We start from the raw sequence: 14,030 nt of genomic DNA, 5'->3' as shown, positions 1-14,030 counted from the left end.
GCAGCAAGTATACCTTCCTTTTATGAATAAATTCGGTAATTGTCTTTTCTGCCACCTTGACATTGTCACACTGGATATTGATATATCATGGTGTTAGTAGGAGATGCAGACATAATTCTCTAAAGCACACACCATTAAATATTTAAAGGCTAATGTGTGAGCATATGTCTGAATAAGCATTGGCACATCAGGATGAGTTTTGTTTTTCTTTTAACATATTAACAAACTTTGTTGATTCTGAAACCCACCAGTGAGATTTCAGTGTTATGATGACTTTGCTCATGTTCATTTTTCTATGAACGCTGCAAGGTTAGAGTGGGGAGGGTTTCAATAAACCAAAAATCACAGTGTGTATGGGACGTTGCTACACACTGCATAACTATGGATGGTGTCTTATTATGGTCTGATCTTTGCAATGGGAATCTCTGCCACTGAAGTGATGAACCCCAGTAGGACAACCAGATGAGTACATTACTACTGCACCCTGTTTACCTTTATTTGACATGGTGATAATTTGATCTATGGCTATTATTATCTATTTATTTGAGCATATGAGGATTCTGCTATTATTATAGGTACAGACTCCATTCTGTTCTTGTTATTTAACATTATTTCTTCCAAAAATAGGATATTTGTTCTTATTTTTCAATGATCTAGTACATAATAATTGGTGGGTTCCCACCAGATCATCATTAGTGTTTTTTCTATCTATACATATTTTGTATTGATTTCTATTTAAGTATAGTTACAGAGGTTAATCCAGTTTTCACTTCTCCTATCTGAGACTATCATTACTAGGAGTAGGCCAACTTGCTTTATCTCGTGTAGGGGGTGGACTGACCTATGGACCTGTCTGATGAAGGAAAATGTAAAAGGTGATGTGTACAATGCTTTATTCTAACTTGAATGTATATATATGTGGGAGAACAGCTAGACTTAGTAAAAGACGGTGTAGTACCGGGTTTTGGCCACTAGATGAAGACATAAGGTAGTGAGAAAATGGCTTAACAGCAGCTTTAGGCTAGGGAAAAGCAGAGTCATGGTGGGCAGAGTCACGGGACTGGGAAGGGGATTTCCAGAATAAGGAGATAAAAGGAAAGAGAGTCCCAGGGTTAGACAGATCTCTCTCAGGAGGCGACAGAGAAGAGCTCAGGAGAAGATAGAAGAAAGCAGAGCCTAGGAAGAGACAGAGGAGAGAGACGGATAGTCGGGGGGTGGCCCTGACAGGACAGCTGCAGAACCAAGGATGCAGGACAAAGGAGGCCTGGGGTACCAGACGGCTGGACACTGAAGGAGCAGTAAGTGTCGCAGCGGGCAGGTTCGGTCGGGGGAAGCACTGTGGCCATGGGCCTAATAACAGCCATGGTGAAAGAACTCAGATGGTCTTCACCAACAGGAGCAGGAGGGAGGTGACAGGTACCCGAGCCTAGGAGCAGATGCTGTCGTGTTTGCTGGGGATGTCAACGGGACATCCAATAAAGTTGAACCTAGTTGAACAAGTTTCTGCATCTGTCAGTCCGTCTCGCAGCCGAAAGGGACCACCACCCAGTCGGCACACGTAATACACTCGCACTAATTTATGACACAAATTATTTGTGGGTTTCTGCCAGTTCACTATGACTTTCCATCGGTTACAGGGTGTATTGGGACATTTTTTCCATTATAGGGACATTAGGGAAAGCTGCCGATGAATGGGGGCTCCATACTGCAGAAGCTAAGGGTGCCAACCTCCACTGCCAGGCAGGAGTCAGTACAGTGACCTATTAGGGATCAATAGGATACATATTATTTTATTTTTTATTTCCTGATTGAGACCCACTCCCTATTTTTGATTGATTTTACTTGTCTTAAATTTGGAAGATGATTTTAGCTTTACTTTAATAAAAGTTATATTTTAGGGATTCTTATTCTTGTATGGTGTTTTGCTTGCTATCTGGGACCCTTACCTGATTTGCTTTTGGTTTTGCCCTCATATATATCATATATACGATGACTCCAACCGCATCTCCCTGGCTGAGTCTACGATACGTAAGCTTCAGCAGGGAGACAGGCCGGCGGAGGAGTATTGCTCCGAGTTTCAGAGGTGGTGCAAAGACACTAAGTGGAATGACCCCGCATTCTGTAGCCTGTTCTGTGAGGACCTATCAGTAAGGATGAAGGATGCCTTAGCCCTGTATGAGTCTCCAGTTTCCCTTGAGGAGGCCATCTCTCTGGCTACCCAGGTGGATCGCTGTCTTCACCAGAGACATAAAAAGATACCCCAATGTGCGGGAGGTCCGGGGCCAAGGGAAACCTGGTCTGAATCATATGAGGAACCTATGCAGTTGTGTGGGGCAACTCTTTCTGGAAATGAGTCTGTTGTTTGGCGCAAAGGGGTATATGTTTTTACTGCGGTAGAAAGGACCATTTGGTGGACACGTGTCCATCCCTATCTCACTGTAAACAACTGCCGGAAAACTAAGGAGCCCAGGTTGTGGGGAGATTAGCAACCCAGGTGTACACATCTCCTCTGTGAGTAGGACACAATTTTTTCTGCCTGCTGAAATCCATCTGGGCAAAAATGAAGTGGTTGTTTCCTCCTTTTTGGACAGTGGGGCGGATATTAAACTTGATCGTTCAAGTCCAGGGCCTCAAATCACATACACTGTCTAGACCTATACACATGAGACAGTGGTATTTTACTCAAGTCATCCAAGGGTACATATACGTGTAGGGGCCATGCACTCAGAAGGTATTGACTGTTGTGTGCTATAGGGTCTGCCCTCTCCTGTGGTTCTTGGACTTCCTTGGCTCACTGTGCACAACCCTGTAGTAGATTGGCAGGCTCAGGAGGAGGTAAAGTGGAGTGAGTGTTGTCATGGACAATGCTTGGGCACTTGGCAAACCAAGTCTGTGCCTAAATACCTGTCTGACTTTGGGGATGTGTTTTCAGAGAAGGGATGCAAAGAACTTCCGCCCCATCATCCTTATGACTGCGCTGTTCAGCTTGTCCCTGGGGACAAGCTGGGGACAGCGCTGTTTCGCTATCCCGTTTCTTCCATGGGGGTATCAATCGATAGCGAAACGGCGCTGTCGGGGTGGGAGCACATCTCCAGAAACTTTTTGCATATGTCACTTTGTAAGTTTTGCATATAATCTTATTTGCTTTCTTTGCACATTTATTCTAAATGGCGTTTTTTGCACACATGGCGTTTTTTGCACATGTCACTCTGTAAATATTGCAGACTAGATGGTGGCCCGATTCTATCGCATTGGGTATTCTAGAGTCTCTGTTAAAATAAAAAATAGTGATATACTCACCTTCCGACGGCCCCTGGACTCTGTCCCTCCTCTCACCACGCTCCCGGCATCTTCCAGTCCCAGTAATGCTTTGTGCGAAACACCGCTGATGACATCGCGCTCTCGCAAGAGTGATGTCATCTCCGGCCCTTCTCGCTAATCATTACTGGGACCGGAAGATGCCGGGAGCGTGGTAAGAGGTGGGACAGAGTCCGGGGGCCGTCAGAAGGTGAGTATATAACTATTTTTTATTTTAACAGAGACTCTAAACTATCTGATGTGATAGAATCGGGCCACCATCTAGTGTATTATACTCATGTTACACCCGGAGCTGCTGTCACTGTTCTACTGTTACCTAATGTACTGTACTCCAGTTACAGCCAGAGCTGCAGTCACTATTCTGCTGTTACCTAATGTATTGTACTCCAGTTACACACAGAGCTGCTGTCACTGTTCTGCTGTTATCTAATGTATTGTACTCCAGTTACTCCCAGAGCTGCAGTCACTGTTCTGCTTTTACCTAATGTACTGTAGTCTAGTTACACCCAGAGCTGCAGTCACAGTTCTGCACTAACCTAATGTATTGTACGCAAGTTACACCCAGAGCTGCACTGTTCTGCTCTTACCTAATGTATCGTACGCAAGTTACACCCAGAGCTGTAGTCACCGTACTGCTCTTACCTAATGTCCTCCTGTTACACCCAGAGCTGCAGTCACTGTTCTGCTGTTACCTAATGTATTGTACTCCAGTTACTCCCAGAGCTGCAGTCACTGTTCTGCTCTTACCTAATGTATTGTAGTCCATTTACACCCAGAGCTGCAGTCACTGTTCTGCTCTTACCTAATGTATTGTACTCCAGTTACACCCAGAGCTGCAGTCACTTTTCTGCTGTTACCTAATGTATTGTACTCCAGTTACACCCAGAGCTGCAGTCACTTTTCTGCTGTTACCTAATGTATTGTACTCCAGAATATGTACAGGACTGTGCCTGTGTAATGAGCGACGCAGCAGTGATGCCTTTAATGGCTGTAATGTGCCTGTACAATAAGCAATGCAGCCGTGTTGCCGCGACGACGAAGCAACTTTTGCTGATTGGTCGCGGCCTAACTGCCGCGACCAATCAGCAAGGCAGGATTTCCATTACAGACAGACAGACAGATAGAATTAGACAATTATATAGTAGATATAATTTTTTTGCACATTTATTTCAATGGAGCTAGATTCAATCAGGTGCAATAATGCAGCATAGGAACATTTCATATATGTTCATTTTCATTTAGGCATGGTTATATAGGTATAATTATTGTTAATTACCGGTTATGATTTATCATACAGTGCACTTTGCATAAAATTATTGCGATAATAATTTCATAACCGTCACATTGTGTATTACCAATCATAGTTGCCTTCTATTTTTCCAATTTTGCTTGTGCATATTTTTTGAATATTCTGGATGTCATACATATTTCTTGTGTGCACTTTTTATAATTATTTATGTATTCATGATACAAATTTAGTCCTGGATTATTTAATGCTTTTTTGTGTTCTATTGCTTGAAAATTTATTTTTTCATATATGTTCCTAATAAAGGTTTTTTTTACACAAAAAAAAATTTCTGGCAATATATCGTCCTTTTCCTCGGTCATGATCTGAGGTTGTGTGTATTTACGAGCATATCAAGTGTTTGACGTTTTTGCTTTAATTTGTTCTAATGAGATTGTGGTAATATTAATTTTTTCACCTGATATTGAGTCACATCAGGCAGGTCTTACAGACAATAAATTACTTGTCAAACAAGAGAAATGTATGTTCTCGGTTGAGGAGATCCCTTTTCTAGGATATGTTTTATCGTCCACCAGTTTTCGCATGGATCACGCGAAAGTCCGGGCGGTACTGGATTGGGATCGTCCTGAGGATTTGAAGGCATTATAAAGGTTTTTGGGTTTTGCTAACTACTATCGTAAGTTCATCAAAAACTTTTCGGTAGTGGCCAAACCTCTGATGGATATGACCAGGAAAGAGACAGACTTCTCTATGTGGTCCAATCCGGCCAGGGAGGCATTCGATAACTTGATGAAGTATTTTGCATCTGCGTCGATTCTCATGCAGTCTGACATCACTCAGCTTTTTATTGTAGAAGTTGATTCGTCTGAAGTGGGGATGGGAGCTGTATTGTCGCAGTGTGTATCTCCGGGTAAATGGCGTCCTTGTGCATACTTTTCTAAAAAACTGTCATCTGTGGAGAGAAATTATGACATCGGTAACAGGGAACTCTTGGCAATCAAGTGGGCCTTTGAAGAGTGGCGTAATTTTTTGGAGGGGGCAGTTCATCCAGTTATGGTAATCACAGATCATAAGAATCTCATATATCTAGAGTTTGCAAAACGTCGATAGTTAAGATGGGCATTGTTCTTCACCAGGTTTAACTTTTATACTAAAAAAAGAGTTGATATTTTTTTCTATATGCTCTGATCTTGAGAATGATGTTGTTGAGGCTCAGGGGCACTCTGTGTGGGGATGTTTGGTGGCTCCGGCCCTGTGTGTTGGTGACTTGGTGTTATCCTGAAGGAATATTAAGTTGAGGGTTCCCTCTTGGAAACTGCGTCCCATGTTCATCGGTCCTTAGAAGATTGTAAATATCGCCAATCCCATAGCATTCCACCTTGCTGCCCACTTTTAGGATCCATAATGTATTTCCTCGAGCACTACTAAAAAAATACATTGCGTCCACTGTACCATCACGGCTACCGCCATCTCCAGTCATTGTGGATGGAAATTTCCAATTTTAAATAGCTAAGATCATTGATTTTGATTCTCGCTTAGTTCATTGGTTGCTTCGGTAAACTGGAACGGATATGGTCCTAAAGAGAGGATGTGGGTACCAGCATGTGACGTCTATGTGGCCAGATTAATCTGGTCTTTTCACGTGGCACACTCTGAAAAAACTCAGTTCTCAGGTTCTGGAGATCCCTTGTAGAAAGGGGGTACTGTCACTGGTTTACCGCGACAGAAAGGAGCCAAAAGACCGCAGCGTCTGATTTCTCCTACTCCTGCACTGATTAGAAGCACTTCACCTTTATATTAAATGGTGTAAATTTCTTTTAGCAGTGCAGGGGTTAATCTGCTCAGTTGAGAGCTTCTGGAAGCTTTCCTGCATTAAGGCTCTCAGCAGTGCACTGTTAGCCACTCCCATCGCCTATATAACCTGGGCCCTGGCTAGCACTCATTGTCAGAGTGAGCTTTTGCTGCATGGCTGGAGGTTGTTGGCGATTGTTATTGTAGAAGGTGTTTGGTGGATTTATTTGTGACTGTTGCTAGAGTTTGAGTGTGTGGTAATTCCCTTTCTTCTACCAACTTTGGTTAACCCCATCCTCCACACCCCGGTGTTTACTTCTGTTGTTTATGTGTGTATATTTGTATGATTGGTATTTTATTTTATCCGTGTTCATATTACCTTGTTAGTCTGGTTGGTGTATTACAATACACTACTGCTCCCCTCTTCCAGGGGTGGTTGAAGGGTACAGAATGAGGGCAGATGCAGGAGATAAGGCAAGTTACGTGGCCCCGGCATCTTCACCATCAGAATTAATCCGGGGAACAGGGCAAGCTAGGGTGGCCCTAGCATTAGTGACAGCGTAGGAGCCCCTGGTCCTGGGACACCCGACAAGAGTCATAACACATAATAAATGGGCAAGCATTAAAGTTGTTATGAGGCGGTAATCAGTTGATTAATTAATAATGTCAGGCTTGACTATCAATAACCAATATCCAGCTAATACCCCACCTGTTTTGTAATCTGGTTCCTTTGCAATATACTTTTTCCAAGTTCCTCTGTCTATACTATGTGAATGGCGACTAACTGACTTGAAACCATGTATCAATAAAGGATATTTATTGCACGCAAGCTTATACTTATTTTACTGTTAAATTATCACACTAACACTGTATACAATAATAGCATACAATACTATTGTACAACTAACCCACAATTACATAATTATATTTCCGAACCACATTACATAAAAACAAACAAACATTAATAACAGCCCACCTGCCTATCACTTGCTATCTCTATGTAGATCAATGGATTAATAACAATGATCAACAAGGGATTAATAGTACAAGGGGTTAAAAGCAGTGATACTTAACCCAGCCCTGATTGTGCAGTTGCTGGTGTGCTGCTTGGCAGCGATGAGGCATGATGGAGACAGGACAGAGATGTTGGGGCTATGGAAGGGGAACACAGAGGGCTGCAGTGGGGCTGGTGATGGTAGAGAGATCAGGTGAGACCAGATGGTGTGACTGTGTGGGTAGGGCACTGAGGGGTGCAGTGAGGCTGTGGTGGAGCAGAGAGGACAGGTATGAGCAGGAAGAAGAGTACAGTGCTGGAAGTGAACAGTAGACAGCCGAGAGCAGGGCTGACAGAGGGGCTGCAGTTTTATGAGGAGATGATGGGTAGTATAGAGGGGGCAGCAGCAGACAAAAGAGAGAGCTGTGGTAGGCTGATGAGGAAGGGGACACAGAGGAGGCTGTTGACAGTGAGGCTGAGGAATGGGAGCAAGAAGAAGAAAGAGACTTAGCGCTGCCGTCGTCGGATATTTAAATCTGACAGGGCATGCTCCTATTTAGACACGCCCCTCCTCCTGCAGGTGTGCATGCAAGGTACGAGTGCCGATGCGGCAAAATGACGTTACCTCTCCAGGCATATACATTTATGCACACCCTGGTAGCAGGGTGCTTTGAAGTGCCAGGCACCTGGACTGATATGATTATATCAGTGTTGACATCCAACCCCTGCAGGTCACTTTGATCCTTTGACCTATCAATCTATGGCTATCTACTGGCACAGTAATTAACCATGTCAGCAAGCATATAGCCACAGACAGCAGATGGACAATTGTCCATATTTTGATATGCCTTGACAGGTCTTGTCCTGGGCATATCTTATCATAGAATCATAGAATGGTAGAGATGGAAGGGAAATCCAGGGTCATGCTGTCCAACCCCCTGCTCAATACCAGAGGGTTGGACCAGATGACTAAATCATCCCAGACAGATGTCTTTCCAGCCTCTGTTTGAAGACTTCCATTGAAGGAGAACTCGCCACCTCTCATGGCATCCTGTTCCACTCATTGATCACTCTCACTGTCAAAAAGTTTTTTCTAATATCTAATCTGTGTCTCCTCCCATTCAGTTTCACCCCACTGCTTCTAGTCTTTCCTTGTGCAACTGAGAATAAAGCTGATCCCTCTACAATGTAACAGCCCTTGAGATATTTGTAGACAGCTATTAAGTCTCCTCTCAGGCTACTTTCACACTTGCGTTTTTTGCGCTGCGTGCAGAGATTTCGTGTTTGTCGACACAGCTGCATTATTTGTGGCTGCTAAACAACCTGAATACATGTGTGGAATTCCTAACAAACAGGCAATCCCCATATGTATTCAGAATGTCTAGCAGCCACAAATCATGCAGCTGCATCGATAAACACTAAATCTCTGAGCATGCCAAAATACTTGGAGATCACCCGACAATGCTCGGGAAAACCCGAGCAATGAGTATACTCGCTCATCACTAATCCCTATACTGCTCACATAACAATCTGTGTGTAGGTGTAAAATGTATGATATACTAACAAAATCATTGTCATGTAGAGTGTCTTAAGTTGAATTTTGCTTATAATTAATATTTATTGTCAAATAAGTTAAATGTAAATGGAGTAAATGTTCATGAGGAAGAACCAGATGTTTAATACATTTCTTATATTCCATGTTAAAATCATTGTCTCGGTAAAAAAACTTTATCATATACCATGGTAGGGGTTTCAGATTTAAAGGAGTTATCCAATGTTTACATTTTTTTTTAATTGTGCTAAGAACTTACCGACAGGTTGTGGCTAACTACCAACTACCTGCCTGTTCTGCACTGCGACAATCTGTCTCGGTTCAGGGTGGTCACTTACAGACCGCTCCTGCCAGCAATTTTCCTTTTTTCAGTGATGTCATGTTGACAGAACAGCCCCTTCTATTCTGCTCTGCTCTTCTGATGGTGCGTCAATGCTGACATCATGCTGATTGATAGCTGACTTGCCTAACTGCAGAGAGTCGATTGTCAATCAGCATGATGTCGGCAGTGTTGCCTCATCGACAGAGCAGGCCAAAGAGAAGGTGATACTCTGTTGACATGAGTAGGGATGAGCGGACGCATGGATATTCGGGGTGGTCAGGTTCTTGCAAAATTTAGTCCAAAATTCGGTTCAGGTACCAGAACTCTACCAGAACTTGAACCCGAAACTTATAGAGGTCAATGGGGACCCAAACTTTGGTGCTGTAAAATGGTCGCTCTCTCTTTCTCTCCCGTCAGCATCCAAATACTAAAAAGGACTTCCAGGGAGGAGTCTGTGTTTGGAGTTCAGCACCGGACACCTGTTCGAACCCTGAACTTTACAGCTAGGGTTCGCTCATCTCTAGACATGAGGTCAAAAGAAGCAGGGGAATAGCTAGTGAGTGACTACCTGCTGATCATCTCTTAACCCAATAGAAAAAAAAGTCTGGATAACCCCTTTAACAGTGTGTGGTTCCTCATTAAGAGCTATTAGCGGGGGGTTCTCATCTATTATCCAGAGTGGAGAATGTCTAAAATTGCTTCGGAGGACCTGTCACATCTGTGCAATAAATTAATTTCACATTGATTTTAAGAGAACTGTGTAATGCTTCATTTTCCCCATGGCAGCACTGTAGGATGATGCCACCGAATACGGCTGATTACTGTGGATCCCAGCAACAATACACCTTGCAACTCGCTTATTATCAGGCGTCCGTCTTAACAAAAAGGGGTTGTCCCTAAATGCATAAACACCTTAATAGTTATAGTTATGTCTATACACCGCATAAAGGTAATGTGGCATGTTAAAATGGCATATTGTGTAAATCAGGTTTTTAACGTAAATATATTATTTTTTGTATTTCTGATAATGTCTTTATTTTATTGTGCATATTACTGTCAATAAAAAAAGAAGAAAATCTTGCAATTCAACTCTGCGCACCCGGCTTAATATTAGACTCGCCATTTTCATTGAGCCTATGGACGTTAGCAGCAATAGACTGACTCAGATCCAATTTTTTATATAGATGTCATATCTGAGTGTGTTATAATCTTGGCAATGGTTATTGTGTTGAGAGGAGAAAGAGGGACACTAAAACATCACCTCAAGTAACTGGTTGATCTTGTATATTATATTGTAGTAGGGTATGATCTTTCATTGCACACCTGTCTGTAATGATAATGAGACTGCTGAAAAGTCTTTTGAACAGAACAGGAAATGTAGTCTTAGATAAAGCCTAGTGGCTTGTTTGAAAATTGCAACATTTCTGATTTTTTAATAGAGATAATGATATGGAAAATTGAATAAAAAAATAACATAAAAACCTGATTTAAATAATATGTCATTTTCTGAGTTAACACAAGATAGGGCTCATGATGGAATTACAGATGGCTCATTTAATATAACAATTTATTCCCTAGATACAGAAAAATCACAACAGAACCAAACAGATGACTCCAACCCTGAAGATGGATCGTTAAAGAAGAAGCAAAGGAGACAGAGGACACATTTTACAAGCCAGCAGCTGCAAGAACTGGAGGCCACTTTTCAGCGGAATCGATATCCAGACATGAGCACCAGGGAGGAGATTGCAGTGTGGACCAATCTTACTGAGGCCAGAGTCAGGGTATGTATGAAAAATATTCACTATTCTCAAAAGGTTTATTTATTAATATTGGAAATATGCACTATTCATCTTTTTTCTCAATGTAGTCAATGAAATGTATTTAAACTAGTTCTTCATTTAAAAAAATGGAGATTGTAAAAGATAATCCACTACCACGATAGATTTTTTTTTTGGCATCAAATTCAGACACAAATTGCAATAGATTGGGCATGTTGTGGATTTAAAATTCACATCATATCTACATCATGTGTATGGGACCTGTACAGTGAGGATCTAACTTGCAGCTAATATTCTGGATGTGCATATGGCCATTGTGATCACAGGCTTGTGGCCAGATGAGATACAGTAAAACAATAGGTCAATGATGGGATATTCATATCCTTACATGGCATTTCAGATGATGAGTCGCTCTAGAATACCGTCATCGTAGCCATTTGTACAGTCACAGAAACTCTTGCTCAAGTGAGAAAGTTGATCTTCATTTCCATATCGTAATAATAATATTATTTAATGTAAGTTAATAGAATAAAAATAACTATAGAGCTAAGAAAGATGCTGTCACCATGCTGCCATTAATGGAATATGATCTATTTTTTCTACCTGTAGGTGTGGTTCAAAAACAGGAGAGCAAAGTGGAGGAAGCGAGAAAGGAATCAGCAGGCTGAGCTATGCAAAAATAGCTTTGGAGCCCAATTTAATGGACTGATGCAGCCCTATGATGACATGTATTCTGGATACTCTTATAACAACTGGGCTACCAAAGGTCTTGCAACTAGCCCACTCTCTGCCAAGAGTTTTCCATTTTTTAACTCCATGAATGTAAGTCCTCTGTCATCCCAACCAATGTTCTCGCCACCCAACTCAATTGCTTCAATGACCATGCCTTCATCTATGGTTCCTTCAGCAGTGACTGGAGTTCCAGGCTCTAGCCTTAACAATTTGGGAAACATTAACAATCTTAATAGCCCCAGCCTCAATTCTGCAGTTTCAGCCAGTGCCTGTCCCTATGCCTCTACAGCCAGTCCCTACATGTACAGGGACACTTGCAATTCAAGTTTGGCAAGTTTAAGGCTGAAAGCTAAGCAACATGCCAACTTCACATACCCAGCAGTACAGACTCCGGCTTCCAACCTGAGCCCTTGTCAGTATGCTGTGGACCGGCCAGTATGAAGGACCACATGCCAAAGACTTGATGGTAGCCATAATACAGAAGACCCAATTGCCCTGCAGAAGATGCCCTTTTTTAAAAAAAAAAAAAAAAATAGGCATGAGAACTTCTCTGAGATATCATTTCCATTTTTAAAGTGAGAGATAAAACTGCAGACTGAATTTTCTTTTTGGTTTGACAGGACATTCTTTATGCATACTTCATCAGGAAGACAGTGTTTCCAATACAAAGAAAACTGAATTCCATGGTCATGAGTAGTAGTCTTGCTTTTATAAGGCAAGCTATATAATTGTTGTGGTTTTTATTTAGGCTCCCTTTCTTTGTACAGTTGACTAAACCCAGAGACGTATAATATGTATAAGTCACTTGAATGCAAATATGATCAACAACTACTTATTTATCATAAGGATGGCCCAATCATACAAAAATCTGTGAGCTATACAGCAGACATGTGCACGACCATTACAGGTGTCCAACCGGCAGCCTCACATGTAATCTACGGAAAAAAGGATGTATATATATTATAAAAATATAAATTGAAACTTTTTTTCTTGTTTTGTAAGTGGAATAATCTATAAAATAGAGTTTAACCATAAGCCGATGCTTGTCCCAGGTGGTGCGGATTGCAAGGCTACAGACCATATTTTTTTGCTTCTAGCCTGCTTGGGATTACTTTGAAGGTATAACTTTTAACAATGGTCATTTCTTTTTCAACAGATTTCAGTGCCCCTCTTCCCTTTCTTCTTTCCCGGTTCCATTTTGAAAGGCAAAAAATAAAATAAACGTTGAATCATTTGCTTTCTAGATGTCTTATTATTGACTCTCCCTTGACTCTCACTTGCTATCATCTCATATCTCCTTTTGGACATATATACTATACTTTTTACCAAAATGTTTATACAAGAAAACTGCCATACAATGCCAAGTAATATTGTTAGATGATATCCATGTAATACTACTATATAGTGCCACTCCCTAACACAGGACATAATGCAAGAAGAAGACTGGAACACAGTGGGAGACTATAGATAGTGATATATATCTAATATATAAAGCTCAAGTGTGTATATGTATATGTATGTATGTATGTCCGGGATTGGCATCCGCACCGTCGCAGCTACAGCCATAAAATTTGGCACAGTCACACGTCTGGACCCCGAGAGCGTCCTAAGCTATGTTGTGAGGTGAAATTTTAACCCGGCGCGTTCCAGTTCACCAAACAATTTTGCCCCTATCTACATAATGGGGAAAAATGTGTGTATCAAGCCTTGCCCCTCATTATGATGTAATAATGGTTGCCATGGCGACGCTGATGTCATCATAGGTTGCAAGCCCCGCCGCTCATTATGATGTCATAATGGTTGACTGGGATGGAGGATGTGTGATGGGTATATGGGCACTGGACTATGGGATGGAGGATATGTATGACGGGTATATGGGCACGGGACTATGGGATGTCGGATATGTATGACGGGTATATGGGCAAGGGACTATGGGATGGAGGATATGTATGATGGGTATATGGGCATGGGACTATGAGATGAAGGATGTGTGATGGGTATATGGGCACTCGACTATGGGATGGCAAATATGTATGATGGGTATATGGGCATGGGCGTATGGGATGGAGGATGTGTGATGGGTATATGGGCATGGGACTATGGGATGGAGGATGTGTGATGGGTATATGGGCACTCGACTATGGGATGGAGGATATGTATGATGGGTATATGGGCACCGGCCTATGGGATCGTGGATATGTATGATGGGTATATGGGCAAGGGACTATGGGATGGAGGATAATTATAATTTGCTATAACTAACCACAGTTAGTTACTATGCCCGGGCAGCACCG

At 42.0% G+C, this 14,030-nt stretch overlaps 1 protein-coding gene across 3 annotated transcripts in view; it reads left to right on the top strand.

Moving 5' to 3' along the window:
- LOC141072876 (pituitary homeobox 3) overlaps positions 1-12,955 on the top strand; it is a 194,499-nt gene extending 181,544 nt beyond the window's left edge. For all 3 annotated transcript variants that reach the window (XM_073560085.1, XM_073560086.1, XM_073560084.1), the window contains 2 exons: positions 10,802-11,007; positions 11,614-12,955. In XM_073560085.1, coding sequence (XP_073416186.1) covers positions 10,802-11,007; positions 11,614-12,177 — 770 coding nt within the window. In that variant the 3' untranslated portion in view covers positions 12,178-12,955. The remainder of the gene's footprint in view (positions 1-10,801; positions 11,008-11,613) is intronic.
- The last annotated feature ends 1,075 nt before the right edge of the window (positions 12,956-14,030 follow it).

This window comes from Dendrobates tinctorius, unplaced genomic scaffold, assembly GCF_039654945.1.
Source record: "Dendrobates tinctorius isolate UK_male_01 unplaced genomic scaffold, ASM3965494v1 ptg000292l, whole genome shotgun sequence".
Classification (NCBI taxonomy): Eukaryota; Metazoa; Chordata; class Amphibia; order Anura; family Dendrobatidae; genus Dendrobates; species Dendrobates tinctorius.
The sequence above is the reverse complement of the archived record's forward strand: the minus strand, read 5'-3'. Positions and strand labels throughout refer to the sequence as shown.